At 61.9% G+C, this 17,644-nt stretch overlaps 1 protein-coding gene across 4 annotated transcripts in view; it reads left to right on the forward strand.

The window, feature by feature from the left end:
• The window catches only part of CTNNBIP1 (catenin beta interacting protein 1), a 54,150-nt gene that overhangs the window by 20,178 nt on the left and 16,328 nt on the right, over window positions 1-17,644 (forward strand). Inside the window, exons 2-4 of one of the 4 annotated variants that reach the window (XM_002716164.6) lie at window positions 8,541-8,623; window positions 13,724-13,844; window positions 15,023-15,113. In XM_002716164.6, the coding sequence (XP_002716210.1) occupies window positions 13,749-13,844; window positions 15,023-15,113 (187 nt within the window). In that variant the 5' untranslated portion in view covers window positions 8,541-8,623; window positions 13,724-13,748. Of the gene's footprint in view, window positions 1-8,540; window positions 8,624-12,858; window positions 13,337-13,369; window positions 13,519-13,723; window positions 13,845-15,022; window positions 15,114-17,644 lie in introns of those variants that run through there. The other 3 variants (XM_051858110.3, XM_089301514.1, XM_070079328.2) reach the window with 3 other exon arrangements.

Here is a 17,644-nt window from a genome sequence, read left to right on the forward strand (position 1 = left end):
CCCTTAATTTTTGTCTCAAGCCTAGAGGGAGTTGAATTTTGACAGCGAGCACCCACGTTCACTTCACCTGGACTCACTGGGGGTAGTTAATGTGCGGCCGTCTTCACGCTGTGCTCTGTCTCTGTATCCACAGATCCATGCACAGTCACACATGTACATGGTTGCACAATGCACACGTGCATGGTTATACACACGCACACAATCACATGGGATCATACATGCGCACAGTCGCAAGTCGTGTGCACAGCTGCATGCTGCACACATGTGTGCACACATGCACAGTCACACATGTGCACTCAGACGCGCGCGCACACACACACACACACACACACGTGCTTTTTCCTGAAGCATTTGAGGGTAGCGTGCAGGCATGGAGACTTCACCGTTCGGCAGTTCCCGCCGTGTCACTGAGGAGCCAGGTGCCTCAGGTGCAGGGCGGCTCAGCACAGCTCCTGCTGGGGCCTTTGGCTCCTCCCTTGCTGCTGCCCGTCCCACCAGGCTCCCCCCCCCCCCCCCCGCCTGCTCTGGTGCCCGTTTTCCTGTTGGTCTCCAGCGGCAGGAGGCGTGGCTTCTGGCTTCCTTGTTTTGCCCTACCAGGTGGATTCCCATTTTACCTAATTGAAAACACATGGCGCTCTGTGAGCCCTGGGGTGGGAGGGAAAGCCTGCACCCACACCGGCCTCCATGGCCTTGGGCAGCTCTTTGCCTTCGTGAGCCTCGGTTGTTTCATCTCTGAAATGGGAGCAATTCCTGCCTTGAGGGCTTGTGAGGGTGAGAATTAAACGAGACCACGTGCTCACCATGACTGGCTCGGCGCCCGGCCTCCAGGAAGTGCCGCGGCGGCACGGCCTCATGGCTGCTGCCCTGCAGCCTCTCCCGGCTTCCTGGGCCGGGGAGGAGCTCCAAGCAGGTTTGCCTCTGGGCTGGCGCCTCGGGACACATTCCTCAGCCCAAGGTCAGCCCCCAGGAAAGGTGCCGCGCCCCCGGTTGAGGAGGCCACGTGTGGCATTTGCTCCCAGGCCCGGAGTCCTGCGTTGGTGTGTCACTGAGCGTGGGGCGTCCGGGAATTCTCTGTGTCACCACCTGCAGCTCTGATGTCGCCGGGGGACCTGAGCTGCCAGCCAGGGTGCGTCTCTGGCAGCAACCTGGGGGTCGGCCTCAGCACCGCCCCGCCCCTGGCTCACAGCGAGTTTTTGTCCAGTTGCTTCCACAGCGGGAGCCGTGGGTTCTGATGCTGTTGCAGGGTGGCCCATCTGGGTGACCGCGGCCAGCTCTGCCCCATGCTGTACTCACTCACCTGCAGGACAAGCCGCGAGCCCGGGGTGGGGGGGTCCTCCTCCCCTCCCCCAGCACCTGGCCACGGCTGGCTGAGGACACTCTGGGCACAGCTGAGGAGCTGCCGCTGGCATCTGGGCTGTTAAATGTGCCGCAAGCGCAGACGGCCCCTTGCGAGGGACCACCTGGTCCTGCTGTGGTGGCCCTGGGGACGGGCAGGCTGTGGGACGTGCAGCTCTTCCCTCCGCGTTCCCTCGAGCCAGTGTGGGAGGAGAAGATGCCGAGGGTATTTTAATCCTTGGAATTCCTTCTTTAAAAAATGTGTGTTTTTGCTGTTGTTTATTTGAAAGGCAGAGCAATAGAGACAGAGAGAGACATCTTCTATCCACTGGTTCCCTCCCCCAGATGCCCACAACACCCGGGGCTGGGCCAGGCTGAAGTCAGGAGCCTGGAACTCCATCTGGGTCTCTCATGGGTGGCAGGGACCCAAGTGATGAGATAGCATCTGCTGCCTCCCAGGAAATTGACTCAGAAGTGGAGCAGCCAGGACTCAAACCAGACGCTCCGGTATCGGACGTGGGCGCCCCAGCACGCGCCCTGGTTGGTGGCTTTTGCCCACCCCTGGCTGTGATGAAAGACACTAAGTTGTATCATCTTATTGCCCGTGACAGCCACTGGTAGTTACAGAGCACTCACTGTGCCCAGGCACTGGGCCCAGCGCTGTCCATAAATGCTGTTTCCTCTGACTCCCCCAGCCCACCCTTGGAGCAGGTACCCTTCCCACCCCCAGGGACAGATGAGGAAGTTGAGGCCTGGTGATGGAAATAGCTGTGGGCGTCGGAGATGCAGCTCCCCCTCTTCCCCCACGGCGCCCACTCAGGGCCGCCACCGCCTACCCTCCCTCCCATCCCTGCCCTCGTCAGCGGGCTTGCACCGCGCCGTGGCCTTGGCTCTGCCCCCTCCGCCTCGTCTCCATGGGAGCAGTCAGGTGGCCCTGCCGGCCTTTGGCTGCCAGCTGCCGCCCCATCCCCCCGCGGCCGCCCTGGGCATGCGGGTCACGGTCGGGTTTTCATGGAGGCTTCCCTGGCGCTAGTGGTCAGCTCCGGCTCCTGCCTCGGCCCCGCACGGGCCCCACACAGGCCCGACACAGGCCCCGTGCACAGCTCTGCCCCAGGCTTGCTCCCTGACCTCTGCAGACCTGGCTGTGGGAGGCTGGCCTGACCACCGGGGTTCATCAGAGTGCCTGCCTTCCTCCAAGCCTTGTTACTCACCCACTGCCGTCTACGGAGGGACATTTGGCTTTTGGTTGTCTTAACTGATGTATCCCAGTCCACAGTAGGTGCTTAATAAATTTGGTGGCGGGAGATGAACACATTGCCTGCAAGGGGGCATGGCTGGGCAGGGCCGCGTGCTCAGGCCCCCCCTCCCCAGGCGGCCGCTGCATCCGGCCCTCCCTGGCTCATTTGCTTCTGCGCATGTCTGTTTCTGAATGTGGTGTGTTTTGTGTCTTTGTATTTTGACTTAACCTGACTCAGTGCCATATTTCTTAAGAAAAAGGATTTATTATTTATTTTATTTATTTAACAGGCAGAGTGACAGGGAGAGAGTAACCACAACAGCTGGGGTTGGCCAGGGCTAGACCAAAGCCATGAGCTGGGCCCTTGATCCTGGTCTCCCCCATGGGGGCAGGGGCCTGAGCAGTTGGCCGTCTTCTGCTCCTTCCCAGGCACAACGACAGGAAGGTGGGTTGGAGGCAGAGTGGCGGGGACTCAAGCCTGCGTTATCACCTGGGCTATGATGATGGCGTCTCGAGGGGTGGCTTTACCCTCTGTGCCACAGCGCGGGCCCCTGCTGTATTCCCGTGCATCGCAGTTCGAGTTAGAGGACAAGAAGCAGGTCTTTTGGGGCTCACCTGTCTGGAATGTTCAGCTCCGGGCGTGGAGGGGGAGCAGGCGTCCTGTGTCCCCTCTTCTTCCTGCTGAGTCCCCAGTGTAGGTGCCTGGGTCCTCCCAGCCCCTGCCACGGCAGCCAGGGGTGGGGTCCTCCTGCACCCCCCTCTTCCCTGCAGGCCCTGCAGCTACTGTCAGGTCACCCTGGCTTCTTCCCGGCCTGAGCCTTTCCCACGTTGCTGCCGGCCCTCTGCTGCTTCCTCCCACTCCGCACCCTCCTCCTCCTCTGTGGTGTGACCTCCCCCACCCCCCCTTCCTCTGTGGTGTGACCTCCCCCACCCCCCCTTCCTCTGTGGTGTGACCTCCCCCGCCCCCCCTTCCTCTGTGGTGTGACCTCCCCCACCCCCCCTTCCTCTGTGGTGTGACCTCCCACTCTGCACCCTCCTCCTCCTCTGGTGTGACCTCCCCCACCCCCCCTTCCTCTGTGGTGTGACCTCCCCCACCCCCCCTTCCTCTGTGGTGTGACCTCCCCCACCCCCCCTTCCTCTGTGGTGTGACCTCCCCCACCCTCCTCCTCCTCTGTGGTGTGACCTCCCCACCCTCCTCCTCCTCTGTGGTGTGACCTCCCACTCTGAACCCTCCCCTTCCTCTGTGGTGTGACCTCCCCCACCCCCCCTTCCTCTGTGGTGACCTCCCCCGCCCCCCTCCTCCTCTGTGGTGTGACCTCCACCACCCTCCTCTTCCTCTGTCGTGTGACCCCCCCTTCCTCTGTGGTGTGACTTCCCCGCCCCCCCTTCCTCTGTGGTGTGACCTCCCCCGCCCCCCTTCTCCTCTGTGGTGTGACCTCCCCCACCCCCCCTTCCTCTGTGGTGTGACCTCCCACTCCGCACCCTCCCCTTCCTCTGTGGTGTGACCTCCCCCACCCCCCTCCTCCTCTGTGGTGTGACCTCCCCCGCCCCCTCCTTCTCTGTGGTGTGACCTCTCCCACCCTCCTCTTCCTCTGTGGTGTGACCTCCCCCACCCCCATCCTCCTCTGTGGTGACCTCCCCCGCCCCCCCTTCCTCTGTGGTGTGACCTCCCCCACCCCCCCTTCCTCTGTGGTGTGACCTCCCCCACCCCCCTCCTCCTCTGTCGTGTGACCCCCCCCTTCCTCTGTGGTGTGACCTCCCACTCCACACCCTCCCCTTCCTCTGTGGTGTGACTTCCCCCACCCCCCTCCTCCTCTGTGGTGTGACTTCCCCCGCCCCCTCCTCCTCTGTGGTGTGACCTCCCCCACCCCCCTCCTCCTCTGTGGTGTGACCTCCCCCGCCCCCCTCCTCCTCTGTGGTGTGACTTCCCCCGCCCTCAGCATCTGCAGTTCTCCCTCTTCTATTTCTTGAGCCCGTGGTGACCTGAAAAGACCCTCTCACGAGCCCCCACGCGGTCAGCTGTCCCTTCCTCCAGCACTGGTGAGCTGTGGGCCCAGGCCTCTCCCTGTCTGACCTGCTGCTATCTCCCCTCCCACAGGTGTCTGCCCCTCCCCCATTCTGGTCCAGGTACCGCCTGAGGCCCCAGGGCAGCCTTTAGCTCCAGACCCCTTGCAGTGCTCACGCAGAGCCGGCCCTGCCACAGGCACGTCCACCAGCGTTCTCCCTGTGTCTGAGCTGGGATACCTGCATCCCATCTCAGTCCTGGGGCTGTCACCCGTCTGGGCCCTGCCCACAGTCCCGCTGCCGGTGGCACATCCTCAGGGCTTCCTGCCCTTGTCCTCGTGCCGTTTGGCAGTGTCTGAGACGCAGTGGCCTGCATGTGAGCATCTGGGGCCTCACAGCTCTGGTGGCGTGGCTGGCGTGGCTGGCCGTGGCTGTCCTGCTCGTGTGGCCTGTGCTTTGGGTGCTCAGGGTCGCTCAGCGGCTCACGGTCTCTGGCCTCCCCCTTTCTGCAGAGATCTGCCTGCCCACTTCGTGCCCCTCCCACCTCCTAAAGCCTTGCTCGGGGCTGTGTCCACCCGGAGAGCTCTCTGAGACCGTGTAGCCTCTGCTTGCTGGGGCAGGGGCGGCTTGGCACTGTGAGAGACGTATTGACCTCTTGATCTTTTGCTTCTCAAGATTTATCTGTGTGTTTATTTGAAAGGCAAAGCAATGAGACGGGGAGGGAGGGGGAGCCCGGGAGCCATCTTCCTCGGCTGTTCATACCCTAAAGGGCTGCAGTAACCAGGGCTGGGCCAGGCTGAAACCAGGAGCCAGGATCTCCATCGGGGTGTCTCATGGTGGCAGGAGCCCAAGCCCTTTCCAGGCGCGTTAGCAGGAGCTGGACTGGAGGTGGAGGAGCTGGCACTGACCCAGGCAAACCAAGCAGTGACTTCAGCCACTTTGCCACGATGCCCACCCCTCTTTGTTTAAATTAACCATTTTATTATCTGTTTATCGTATTTGATAGAGTGACAGACAGAGACAGGCAGGCAGATTTCCCGTCACTCACCAAATGCATGCAACACCTGGGGCTGGGCCAGGCTGAAGTCAGGAGGCAGAGCTCAGTCTGGGTCTCCCACACTGGAGGCAGGGACCTCAGCCATTGCCACCGCCTCCCAGCATGCACATTGACAGGAAGCTGGAATGGGAGTCGAGGAGGGACTCAAATCCAGGTGTTCTGATGTGGGATGCGGCTGTCCCGAGCAGCATCGTGCCCGCTGGACCAAATGTCAAATGTCTCGCCGCTTTTCTTCTTCCCGGACCAGCTGTACAATTTGTGGGACCCAAGAATGTCAGGACGGTGACAGCAGATCATTAAACCAAGCATGGGGGCTGGGGGCGGGGTTGTAGCACTGGGAGTTAAGCCTCTGATTGGATTCCTGCATCCCCTATCATCAGAGTTCAAGCCCCAGCTCCTCGATGTCTTTCTTTTTGGATGGAATGGCAGAGTTAGAGAGAGGGAGGGTGGGAGATACAGAAAGATCTTCCAGTCTCTGGTTCACTCCCCAAATGGCCACAGTGGCTTGGGCCATCTTCCACTGCTTTGCCAGGTGCATTATTAGGAGGGAGTTGGATTGGAAAATGGAGCAGCCAGGACTCTAACCCGCACCCATGTGAGATGCCGGCATTGCAAGCGGTGGCTTAACCCGTTACACGGGCCCCAGCTCCTCGGTTTCTGACCCAGCTTCCTGCTAATGCACCTGGTAGGTGCAGTGATGGCTCAAGTACTGGGGTCCCTGCCACCCATGTGGGAGACCCAGCTGGGGTTCCCAGCTTCTGGCTTCAACCTAGTCAGACACAGGCCGTGTGCAGACATGTGGGACGTGAACCAGCAGGTAGACGACCTCTGTCTCTCTCCCTGTCACTCTGCCTTTCAACTAAATCTTAAACCAACTCGGGGCCTGTGGGCCTGGCCAAGCCTCATTCCCTGTGTCCACTGGAGGCTGTGGTGGAGGCCATGACCTCCCTCCGGGTGCACAGAGGGCAGCCACCAGCCTCAGCTTGCACAGCTGGTCAGGGGCAGAGCAGAACCAGGAGTGGAACGCAGCAGCCCCTGCCTTGCCCTGGCTTTGGGGCCCCAGGGCCTTGGGCCTGGTGTCTCCATCTGTGGACTGTTCATAAAGTGACAGACAGGACAGGTGGCTGTGAATCCTGGACACACGGGGCCTTTTGACCCCTCCCCCTAAAGCAGTGAGTGCAGAGCTCTCTGCTGCTTGGAAGCCCGGAGCCTTGTGTGTACAGCGATAATTGGCCAACACGGTGGCCCTTCAGAAGTGGGAGAGGGCGCCTCTCCATGCGTGTGGGGAGGAACATGGGGGCGTGGGTGGGAAGCTCCGCGGGGCTCCTTGGTATTTCGGTGCTTTGATATCTACAGGTATGAAGGAACAGTTAATTGCTCTAAGTGGCCTGTTCCCCTCGGGTTAGTGTGGTAGAGCAGGTGGCAGTGGTGGGTGACAGCTCTGCCATCGCAGGGCCGGAGAGACCCTGCCCAAGTTCAGGGGAGGCTTTGGAAGTCCCCCTTTTTCTGGAATACACATGACCCAGCAGCAGAATTGACCGCAGCATGGCAGCAGCAGGAAGATGGTATCCTTTGATTCGTGGAGGAGGGGTGCCCGGGGCAGGTGGACTCGTGGCCAGGCCGGCAGGGGTGTCAGTAGCTGTCTGTGTTAGTGTCCACACACACAGCCGCAGGTGCTCCCTGGGCACACGAGAACGTGAATGCCCCACCTGAGCGCATGGGAGGCAGGTGCCGGGAGACCCGAGCACACGGGAGGCAGGTGCCCGGAGACCCCAGTGCAGGCGAGGCAGGTGCCCGGAGACCCGAGCACACGGGAGGCAGGTGCCGGGAGACCCGAGCACACGGGAGGCAGGTGCCCGGAGACCCCAGTGCAGGGGAGGCAGGTGCCCGGAGACCCCAGTGCAGGGGAGGCAGGTGCCCGGAGACCCGAGCGCACGGGAGGCAGGTGCCCGGAGACCCGAGCACATGGGAGGCAGGTGCCCGGAGACCCCAGTGCAGGGGAGGCAGGTGCCCGGAGGCCCCAGTGCAGGGGAGGCAGGTGCCCGGAGACCCGAGTGCAGGGGAGGCAGGTGCCCGGAGGCCCGAGCGCACGGGAGGCAGGTGCCGGGAGACCCGAGCACACGGGAGGCAGGTGCCCGGAGACCCCAGTGCAGGGGAGGCAGGTGCCCGGAGACCCGAGTGCAGGGGAGGCAGGTGCCCGGAGACCCGAGCGCACGGGAGGCAGGTGCCGGGAGACCCGAGCACACGGGAGGCAGGTGCCCGGAGACCCCAGTGCAGGGGAGGCAGGTGCCCGGAGACCCTAGTGCAGGCGAGGCAGGTGCCCGGAGACCCCAGTGCAGGGGAGGCAGGTGCCCGGAGACCCGAGTGCAGGGGAGGCAGGTGCCCGGAGGCCCGAGCGCACGGGAGGTAGGTGCCCGGAGACCCCAGTGCAGGCGAGGCAGGTGCCCGGAGGCCCGAGTGCAGGGGAGGCAGGTGCCCGGAGGCCCGAGCGCACGGGAGGCAGGTGCCCGGAGACCCCAGTGCAGGGGAGGCAGGTGCCCAGAGACCCCAGTGCAGGGGAGGCAGGTGCCTGGAGACCCAAGTCCTGCTGGTCTCGTCTTCCCGGTGGGGGAGCGTCATCTCGTGCAAGTGTGGGACTTGCCCATCTTGTGTCCCGGCATGATTCATTCTGGTCCGTGATGTTTCTAGACGTCGTGACTAGCCCGGGGAGGGAGGCGTGTGGCATGGGGCAGACTGACCTGCTTTGGCCGGAAATGACAGGCTGGGGCGCCGCAGTCAGCACCCGTCCTGGGCTTGCCCGGCAGCACACGGATATTTCTGGGCTGCGGCAGAGCCTGTCTGGGAGCTCCCTGCCAGTTCTGGGGCCTTCCTGGCTCCTCCCATGACCCGTGTTCTGTGTTTCCATAGGGCGGCGCCTGCTGTGCTCCCTGGCCACAGCCCTCTCCTCACAGTTGAGCACCTGTTGGCCTGAAGCTAATCTCCAGGAGCAGGTAAGGACCTGAGGGAAGACGCTGACCTGTGGCCATAGAATGGGGGTGCGGGGCCTGGGCCGCAGGTGCAAGGCTGACCACGAAGCCCACTCTTCTCGTGACTTCCGTTCCTTTCTTCAGGCGTGTGGACGCGTGTGGGGAGTCTTGTGGAACTGCTGGTTTCTCTTAGGCTGGTGTAGACTCTGAATTAACACTTTATATAAACCAGGAGTCGCACAGTTACGGGGAGTGGCATTTTTGTGTAGTGCAAATGTGAAAATACATGCGTGCATTTTAGAGTGAGAACATTTAAAATCTAGCACAGGGTTGTTTTTTTTTTTTTTTTTTTTTTTTTTGACAGGCAGAGTGGACAGTGAGAGAGAGAGAAAGGTCTTCCTTTGCCGTTGGTTCACCCTCCATTGGCTGCCGCGGCCGGCGCGCTGCGGCCGGTGCACCACGCTGATCCGATGGCAGGAGCCAGGTGCTTCTCCTGGTCTCCCATGGGGTGCAGGGCCCAAGGCCTTGGGCCATCCTCCACTGCACTCCCGGGCCACAGCAGAGAGCTGGCCTGGAAGAGGGGCAACCAGGACAGAATCCGGCGCCCCAACTGGGACTAGAACCCGGTGTGCTGGCGCTACAAGGCAGAGGATTAGCCTAGTGAGCCGCGGCACCGGCAGTTTTTTGTTTTTTTTTTTTAAGATTTATTTTTTGAAAGGTAGAGTTACAGAGAGGCAGAGAAAGAGAGACAGACAGAGAGAGGTCTTCCATCTGCTGGTTCACTCCCCAAATGGCTGCAACGGCCAGAGCTGGGCTGATCTGAAGCCAGGAGCCAGGATCTTCCTCTGGGTCTCCCATATGGGTGCAGGGGCCCAAGGACTTGGGCCATCTTCTGCTGCTTTCCCAGGCCACAGCAGAGAGCTGGATCGGAAGTGGAGCAGCCAGGATGTAAACTGGGATGCCAGCACTGCAGGCGGTGGCTTTTCCCACTATGCCACAGCGCCGGCCCTGCACAATGTGTTTTTAAAAGAACAAAAGCAGTAACAAGTGCCCAGGGGTCAGAGGTGGCTTGTGGGCCTGAAGGTCCCACCTTGCCATCCAGCCCAGCCTGAGTCAACTCTGTGTCCCCCGGCAGGTGCAAGACTCCTCTGGCTATAAATGGACACTAATTTCTAGAGCTGTGTGTATTCAAACAGCGTCGACCGCACGTTTATAAATACAAGGGAATGCCAATGGCTGTGTGCATGTGGGGCCACTTGTGCCTGTCAGAGGGAGGCCAGCTCCCCCAACTCTTGATCAGAATGGCCTGCGTTTCCCAGCCGGCCTGCCATGCTTCCATCTGCTGCGTGACACACGCAGCTGTCTTGCCACCTGGGCCCCTGCTGCACCACCTCCTGATTCTTCTAAAGTGAGGTCAACTTTCTGGAGCTGGAGATCATGTGATGGCCACCAGTGGGTCTCTGTGGAGGCTGGGCAGGAGCGTGGCGTCTGGGGCGCCTCTCACAGAGGAGAAGCGTGTGGCTTCTCGGGTCATGCGTGGTAGGATAGGTCCTTCATGGTGGCTGTGAGCCACTGCCTCGCCATCCCTTCCCGACCAGAGGCAGACCCAACACTGGCAGCGGGTTGTGTATGTGCACGTGTGTGCATGTGTGTGTGCATGTGTGTGTGCACACACTTCTGGCTGAGGCAAGCGTGCGTGCCTGGGCTTCTTGTCACTGTCTGCTGTGGTCAGAGCTGGTTTTCTGGAGTAACGCCCACTGGCCCGTGATTGACAGGTGGCCGTCCCCTGCCTGGTGTGTGTCCACAGGTTTCTCCCAAGGCTGACAACTGCCCGGCGTTTCTTCCCCATCCCTCTGTCCTGGGCAGCTGGCACCAGGGGACGTTCTTATGGTCTGGCGTGGAAGCACTGCCCCTGTGTAGGTGCTGGGACGAATGTGGGGGACCTGGGGGCGCAGGACGGACAGGCGCCCTCATCCCTGGCTCTGACAGCCAAGGCTGGGCTGAGTAACTCCTGCCTGATAACTGGAATACCTGTTAATGGAGACCAGTTCTCGATCCCTTGGAGGGGCGGAATAAGAATTCGCAGGGGAAGTTAATCTGATGCTTGTCAGTGTTGTAATGAAAATTTAATAGCACGTTTGCTTAGACAACGCCGAGCTCACTTAAACAAACACTTGCAGCACACCCGCGACAGACGTTGCTGTTTGGGGTGACAGTGATTTATTCTCTTCAATTATTCATTTTCCTCCCACTGCCACCCTTGCTGCCGGTGAGGGCAGAATTGTGTAAACCAGTCCCAACATTTCCCATGTGTTTGAACTGGGGGTGAAGGGTGGGGCCGCGTGCTCCTGGCCACCCCCTGCCCCACATCCAGCCCTGGGCGTTCCCTCCCTGCCAGGCAGCAGGGCGGGGTGGGCTCAGACCAGGGCTTGAGGAGACCTAGGTCACCAGAGCCTTGAGGAATGGCAAGTCGAGAATCTTCCCCGGAGCCGGAGTCAGCTACAGCAGTGGCTCTGTGGGGAGGGTACCACGTGGGAATCGCCTGGTTGCAAGGGCCCACCCAGGCCCACAGCTGTGGCCAAAAGCCCCAGTGGTCACCAGTAAGGGTGGGACCGGGGAGGCTGGGACAGTAGGGACAGTGGAATGATGTGGGCCTGCTGACTAGGGGTTGGAGGTTCGGATCTTTGAACAAAATCCTGTGAGATAGGTCCCGTGCAGACACCTGCTGTGTGCCAGGACCCCTGGGACCCGGGATGCAGCCGCAGAAACCTGACCCCTCTCCTTGCCGGGGCTGGGCTCCCTCCCGGAGTGGAGTAACCTTTCGCTGGAACCCGGCACTGGAGTGTGGGTTGTGGCCCTGGGCTGGGAGTGAGGGCAGCCTGATGGCCGTCAGGAGCCCTAGGGAATCTTTCCAGGGAGGATGCTGCGGCCGTGCTGCGTGTGTATGTGTGGCGACACCTAGTGGCCAGCCCTGTGCATGCCACGTGTCTCACCAGGAGGGCCCCCTGCAGCCTGGGCAAGACACAGGACAGAAGAGGAGGTTTTCTGTGCTGGGAGCCCTCGCTCCTTGGGTGAGGACTGTGGGGAGCAGCTAGGTCTCTCCGGAAAGCACGGAGCCGGGACACACCGAGTACTTTAGAAGTGAGAGTCCTTTGCAGAAGCTAAGAGAGATGGGGTCTGTGCCTCAGTCTCTCTTAACAGAGGCATCTGCCCCGAGCTGATGTGAGAGGGGTGGGGGAGTGGCGTAGCTGAGACACCAAGGGCCAGTGCGCTCCCCCCCGCCCCCACCTGGCAGGGTTTATGAAGCCCTGGGCAGGTGCTAGGTTGCAGGACAGGGTGAGCAAGGCAGACACAGGCCTGGCCGCCCAGCAGGGTCGGGAGAGACACCAGCCGAGGGCCTGTTCAGAAACTCAGGACAAGACAACAGCGCTGTGGGACCCAGAGGGGCTTGGGCCACGTGCTGGGGAAGGCATCTTCAAGCCAAGATGCAGGACGAGGAATGAGGTCTAGGCCAGTGCAGAGGTGGCCGGAGCTCGCTGGCACATTCTAGAAACGGCCCAGGGGCCAGGAAGGCAAAGCACAGGCGTTGTGAGGGAGGGGCGGGGCTGGTTTGCAGGTAGGTTTAAGCAGGCAGTGATGTCGCCTGCTCTGTTTGCTTGAAGACAGCTCTGGCTGCTTTGTAAGAACAGGGTGTGAAGGATGGGAGGGGATGTGAGGACCTGGGCTGTGGCCCAGAGGGAGGCGGCTGCCCGGAGAAGGAGGCCGCACCACCCATGCCTGAGACTGTGCTGCGTGGCTGTGAAGGAGGAGGGGTCAGAGGTTGATGGGAGAAGCAGTACCCAGCGCCGGGCTTTCCCACCCGGCCGTGCCACCCAGGCGTCCTGTGCGCCCTGGCTGAGCCGTGGCCTGAGTGCTTCTCCTTGGGGCTGACCACTCCTTTTCCCTGTCCTCAGCTATTCCTCGGCCCTTTTTTTTTTTTTTTTTGACAGGCAGAGTTAGACAGTGAGAGACAGAGAGAAAGGTCTTCCTTTTCCATTGGTTCACCCCCCTAAATGGCCGCTACGAATAGCGCTGCGCCGATCCGAAGCCAGGAGCCAGGTGCTTCCTCCTGGTCTCCCATGCAGGTGCAGGGCCTCGGGCCCTTTCCTGAGGAGGTGCGAGGGGGGCAGAGGAAGAGAGCCTAGAGCCCTGGGAGTCGGCAGGAAGGTTCTAGAAGGAGCCCCATGTTGCACCCGGTGTACATCAGCCCCAGCTGACCAGGGTTTTGGTCTGTTGTGTGAGCTTTCGGGGCAGGGCCCCGTTAGCCCTGGGGCCTGAGCAGTGGACAAGTACCCTCAGGGAGCTGCCGCCCTGGCCCTGGCACGTGTCCAGTTCTCCTTTGCTCAGAGAGCCACTCTGCCAGGCACAGCCCACTGGTCCAGGGTTGCTGGCCCCTGGGGTAGACTGTGTGGAGTGTCCTTGGCCCGCCAGCCCAGTTCCTGGTTCTCCAAGCACAGCTCCTTGGCACTGGGAGTGCCGAGGCTCCACCCCCCCAGCTGCCGCGTTATGCGTTATTTCTGACTCATCCAGGAGCGATAGCGCGTGTAACCCAAGCCCCTCCACGCCCGCTGCCTCGCCCCCAGGGCCTCCCGGGCTTACCGGGCTTCTCTCCTGGGGCCTTGACGCAGCTCAGGTCCCAGCGACACCTGGGCGCAGCTGCTGGCCTCCCCGGCTGCCTGCAGGACTGCCCTTCCACAGGTGGGCTGGGCTAGGGAGGGTGGTGGCGGCGGCCCCGCAGCCCTGTGCGTCGCGCCCTCGGCAGGGGCGTTTGGCCGGGGAGTGGTCTTGGTGTCGGGACTGGGCACCAGCCAGCTGCCGTGGTTCGCGTCACTGCTGCCCCTCCTGGAGCTTGCTTGCTTCAGGCCCCCGGGACACGCGAGGCATGGCTCACGGCAGGAGGCGTGCTGCAGGGGGAGCTGGCTGGGCGCAGGGTGGCAGGCAGGCCCCCTGCAGTGGCTGTGGGCTGGAGCTGCTCAGAGTGGCCGAGCCAGGCTGGCAAGGCAGGAACCGGGCCCTGGGCGGGAAGAGCGTGGGTCACTCGGCAGGGGTCTGAGCCCCTCCCCCCATGCTGCCTCTCCCCTGCAGGAGTCCCCGGAGCTGGGCCAGGGGGATGAACCGCGAGGGCGCTCCCGGGAAGAGTCCGGAGGAGGTGTACATTCAGCAGAAGGTGCGCGTGCTGCTCATGCTGAGGAAGATGGGCTCGAACGTGAGTGCCTGGGGGGGGACACCTGCCGGGGGGGTGGAGCGGGGGGCACCTGCGGGGGGGTGCTGCAGAGACCTGGGCTCGAACGTGAGTGCCTGGGCTGCTGGGGGGTGTGGGGGGGCACCTGCCGGCGGGGTGCTGCAGAGACCTGGGCTCGAACGTGAGTGCCTGGGCTGATGGGGGGGGCACCTGCCGGGGCGGGGGCACGTGCCGAGGATGGAGGGGGCTGCAGTGACCTGGGCTCAAACGTGAGTGCCTGGGCTGCTGGGGGGGGCACCTGCCGGCAGGGGACTGCAGAGACCTGGGCTCGAACGTGAGTGCCTGGGCTGCTGTGTGCCTGGGGGGTGGGGGGCGCGCTGCAGAGACCTGGGCTTGAACGTGAGTGCCTGGGCTGCTGTGTGGTGGGGGAGGTGGGGGGGGCATGTGCCGAGGGTGGAGGGGCTGCAGAGACCTGGGCTCGAACATGAGTGCCTGGGCTGATGGGTGGCGGGGGGTGGCACCTGCCGGGGGGGCGGCGCTGTAGAGACCTGGGCTCGAACATGAGTGCCTGGGCTGCTGTGTGGCGGGGGGGAGGGGCACGTGCTGAGGATAGAGGGGGCTACAGTGACCTCCTGGGCTCACACACGAGTGCCTGGGCTGCTGTGTGGCAGCGGTGCGGGGGGGGGGGGCAGTGACCTGGGTTGCCAGGGCCCCGGCAGAGTGGGGGGTTGCTGCTGGGCCTGTGGCTTGGTGTTCAGGCCCCAGATATTGAGCGCTGCATTGGGGCCAGGAGGGTGAAGGCCATTCTGGATCCCCGAGGGTTCTCTCCTTGGGGGCAGCTGAGGGGCTGGGCAGGGCAGGCATCGGGAGGGGCAGCAGACACACGGGTGTGGGGCCGTGTTTCAGGAGAGGGGAGGATTTGGAATTGCTGTCGGCTCACTGGGCAGGGCCCGTCTTCCCACCGCCCTGTGCTAGCTGAGATTCTGGTCTCAGATTCCATCTGAGTGACAAGGCCTGTGGGCCCCTTGGACCTCGTTCCAGGGGTGGGAGGGGGCTGTGCTTGCTCTGAAGCCAAAGGGTCAGAGCTCAGGAATAGAGTCCCGGGGGCAGAGGGGGGGGGCCCCGGGGGTCAGGCAGGCCTGGGCGGGGGCCTTGGAGAGTAGGCGCACGCCGCCCTCACCCTCTGCTCTCTCACCCTGCAGCTGACAGCCAGTGAAGAGGAGTTCCTGCGCACCTACGCAGGGGTGGTCAACAGCCAGCTCAGCCAGCTGCCGCAGCACTCTATCGACCAGGGTGAGTCAAGACCCTCCCGGGCACCGAGCGCTGCTTCCTTTAGGGAGCTGGGTGGGTGACCTGTGGGACTTGGAGCCGGCAAGAAGGCCACAGCTCCTCGTCACCCACAGAGCGCTTCCCTGGGAGCCTCCTGTCTGGTCCCACCTCCGGGGACCCTCCAAGGCAGACTGGGGAATCCCTGGGGACCCTCGTGATTGCAGGGGGGCTGGCTGTTGCATTTCCTTAAACTTTGGCCTGGCCCCTGCCCACAGGGGCAGAACTGCCCTGGTATGCTGGCACAGTGCCATCTCTCTGTTGGCTTGGATGCTGCGGCTGATGTGGTCTGGGCTGCGGCCAGAGGGGTGCCCCAGAGGCCCAGGAACTCTGCTCTTCGTGTGCCTGGGGAGTTCTGCCTGTTCTGGGGGGACCCAGCCAGTCATCGGCAACATTTGAGTGCTCCGTGTAGCTGGCACTGTGCCTAGGCGTGGTCGCCTCTCACACATTCACTTGACTGTGGGTAGCACTGTGTGTATCACCTCCGCTCAGCAGACGAGGACACTGGGCGCGGGGTCGGTCCTGCCGGGGCCCTGGGAGACAGACCTGCAGCCGGCTCCCGGAGCTGCTGCGGCCACTCGGTGTGGAGGCTGAGTCTCTGGGAAGCTCACCCTGACACCGCAGCCCTCTCCCTTTTCTGTCCATGCTTTGTTAGAATTACTGGCTGTAGGATGTTCCAGCCTGTGGCATGTCAGGACGTGAGCGGGCTCCCCGGGGAGAGTGCTGACAGGTGTGCTGAGTGCTGCCGCCCTCGTTTCCCCGCGCTGATGCGGCCTCTGCCCTGGCGCAGGGGCCGGTTCCCAGGCTCTGGCGCTGGGTGCGCCTCGGCTTGTGCACCCGACTCAGCAGAAACCTTCCAGGGCAGCTCGGTGGCCCTGGAACAGCATTCGCCGTGCACAGCTTCCCCGGTGTGTTGCCCAGGCATGCCCACCCTGCCGCACCACCTTGGCATCCTGTTGCCTGTGGAGTTGGCCCCAACCTTTCCCAGGGCCTCTTGGGAGAGGCCTGTCACCTTCCAGGACTAGCCTGGGCACTCACTGGGGTCTTCCTGGCTCCAGAGCCTGGTTTAGCCCCGAAAGCTTCAGGCCTCTAAGTCCCTGGGGGTCTCACCTTGCTCCCTGCTTGGCGGTTGGTCCCCGGGCTGACCTGAGTTCGGGCTGGGTTGGTAAGAACGCCTCGCGTGGGATGCTGTTAAGGAAAAACTTGAAGTAAGCTGTAGAACTCTTTCTCAGCACAGAAAACAAACCCCCAACATGTGCATTTGTGTAAGACTGGTTTTCTAACATTGTGTGTACCTTTGTATTAAGGGGAGGTTAAGGATATTTCTAAGAGAACAGTCTTTATCTCACCCGGCTGAACCTGCAGTTAAGAGTTAAAGTGAGGTCTACTGACTTGTTCAGGAAGGTCGCAGAGGCCAGTGCTGTGGCGCAGTGGATGGGGCCTCTGCCTGCAGCGCCGACATCACACATGGGTGACGAGTCCCGGCTGCTCCACTTCCCATCCAGCTCCCTGCTAGTGCACCTAGGGAAGCAGCCGGGGATGGTCCAAGTGCTTGGGCCCCTGCGCCCATGTGGGAGACCCAGAAGAAGCTCCTGGCTTCAGATAAGCCCAGCTCTGGCTGTTGCAGCCATTTGGGGAGTGAACCAATTGATAGAGCTCTCTCTCTATCTCTGTTTCTCTCTGTAACTCTGCCTGGCAAGTAAAACAAATCTTTAAAAAAAAAATAGTGTGTGTGTGTGTGTGTGTGTGTGTATAAATATAAAAGAAGGCCATGGTGACCTCTCCTAACTTTTTTTTTTTAATCTTCACTTATTTGAGAGGCAGAGTTCCCATCTGCTGGTTTACGCCCCAAATGCCTGGGGTAGATGGGGCTGAGCCTGGGGCCAAGGTCTGGAGCTGGGAAATCATTCCTTGTCTCCTTGTGGGCAGCAGGAACCCACTTACTTGAGCTGTCACCGCTGCCTGTGCCATCTGACTGCATCAGCAGGAAGCTGGAGTTGGGGGCAGAGCTGGGTATTGAACCCAGACCCTCCAGTGTGGGATCCAGGTGTCTTACCTGCTAGGCTGCGTCCCTGCCCCCAACACCTATCTTTGACCTGGTCTCAAAACTGCAGAGCGGGGCCGGCGCCGTGGCTCAATAGGCTAATCCTCCACCTTGCGGCGCCGGCACACCGGGTTCTAGTCCCGGTCGGGGCGCCGGATTCTGTCCCGGTTGCCCCTCTTCCAGGCCAGCTCTCTGCTATGGCCAGGGAGTGCAGTGGAGGATGGCCCAGGTGCTTGGGCCCTGCACCCCATGGGAGACCAGGAGAAGCACCTGGATCCTGGCTCCTGCCATCGGATCAGCACGGTGCGCCGGCTGCAGCGGCGGCCATTGGAGGGTGAACCAACGGCAAAGGAAGACCTTTCTCTCTCTGTCTCTCTCTCTCACTGTCCACTCTGCCTGTCAAAGAAATAAAAAAAAAAAAAACTGCAGAGTGGTCAGGAGTAAGCTGTGGGCT

The sequence above is a fragment of the Oryctolagus cuniculus genome, chromosome 7, assembly GCF_051225735.1.
Source record: "Oryctolagus cuniculus isolate XC-2025 breed Fujian yellow rabbit chromosome 7, ASM5122573v1, whole genome shotgun sequence".
Taxonomy (NCBI): Eukaryota; Metazoa; Chordata; class Mammalia; order Lagomorpha; family Leporidae; genus Oryctolagus; species Oryctolagus cuniculus.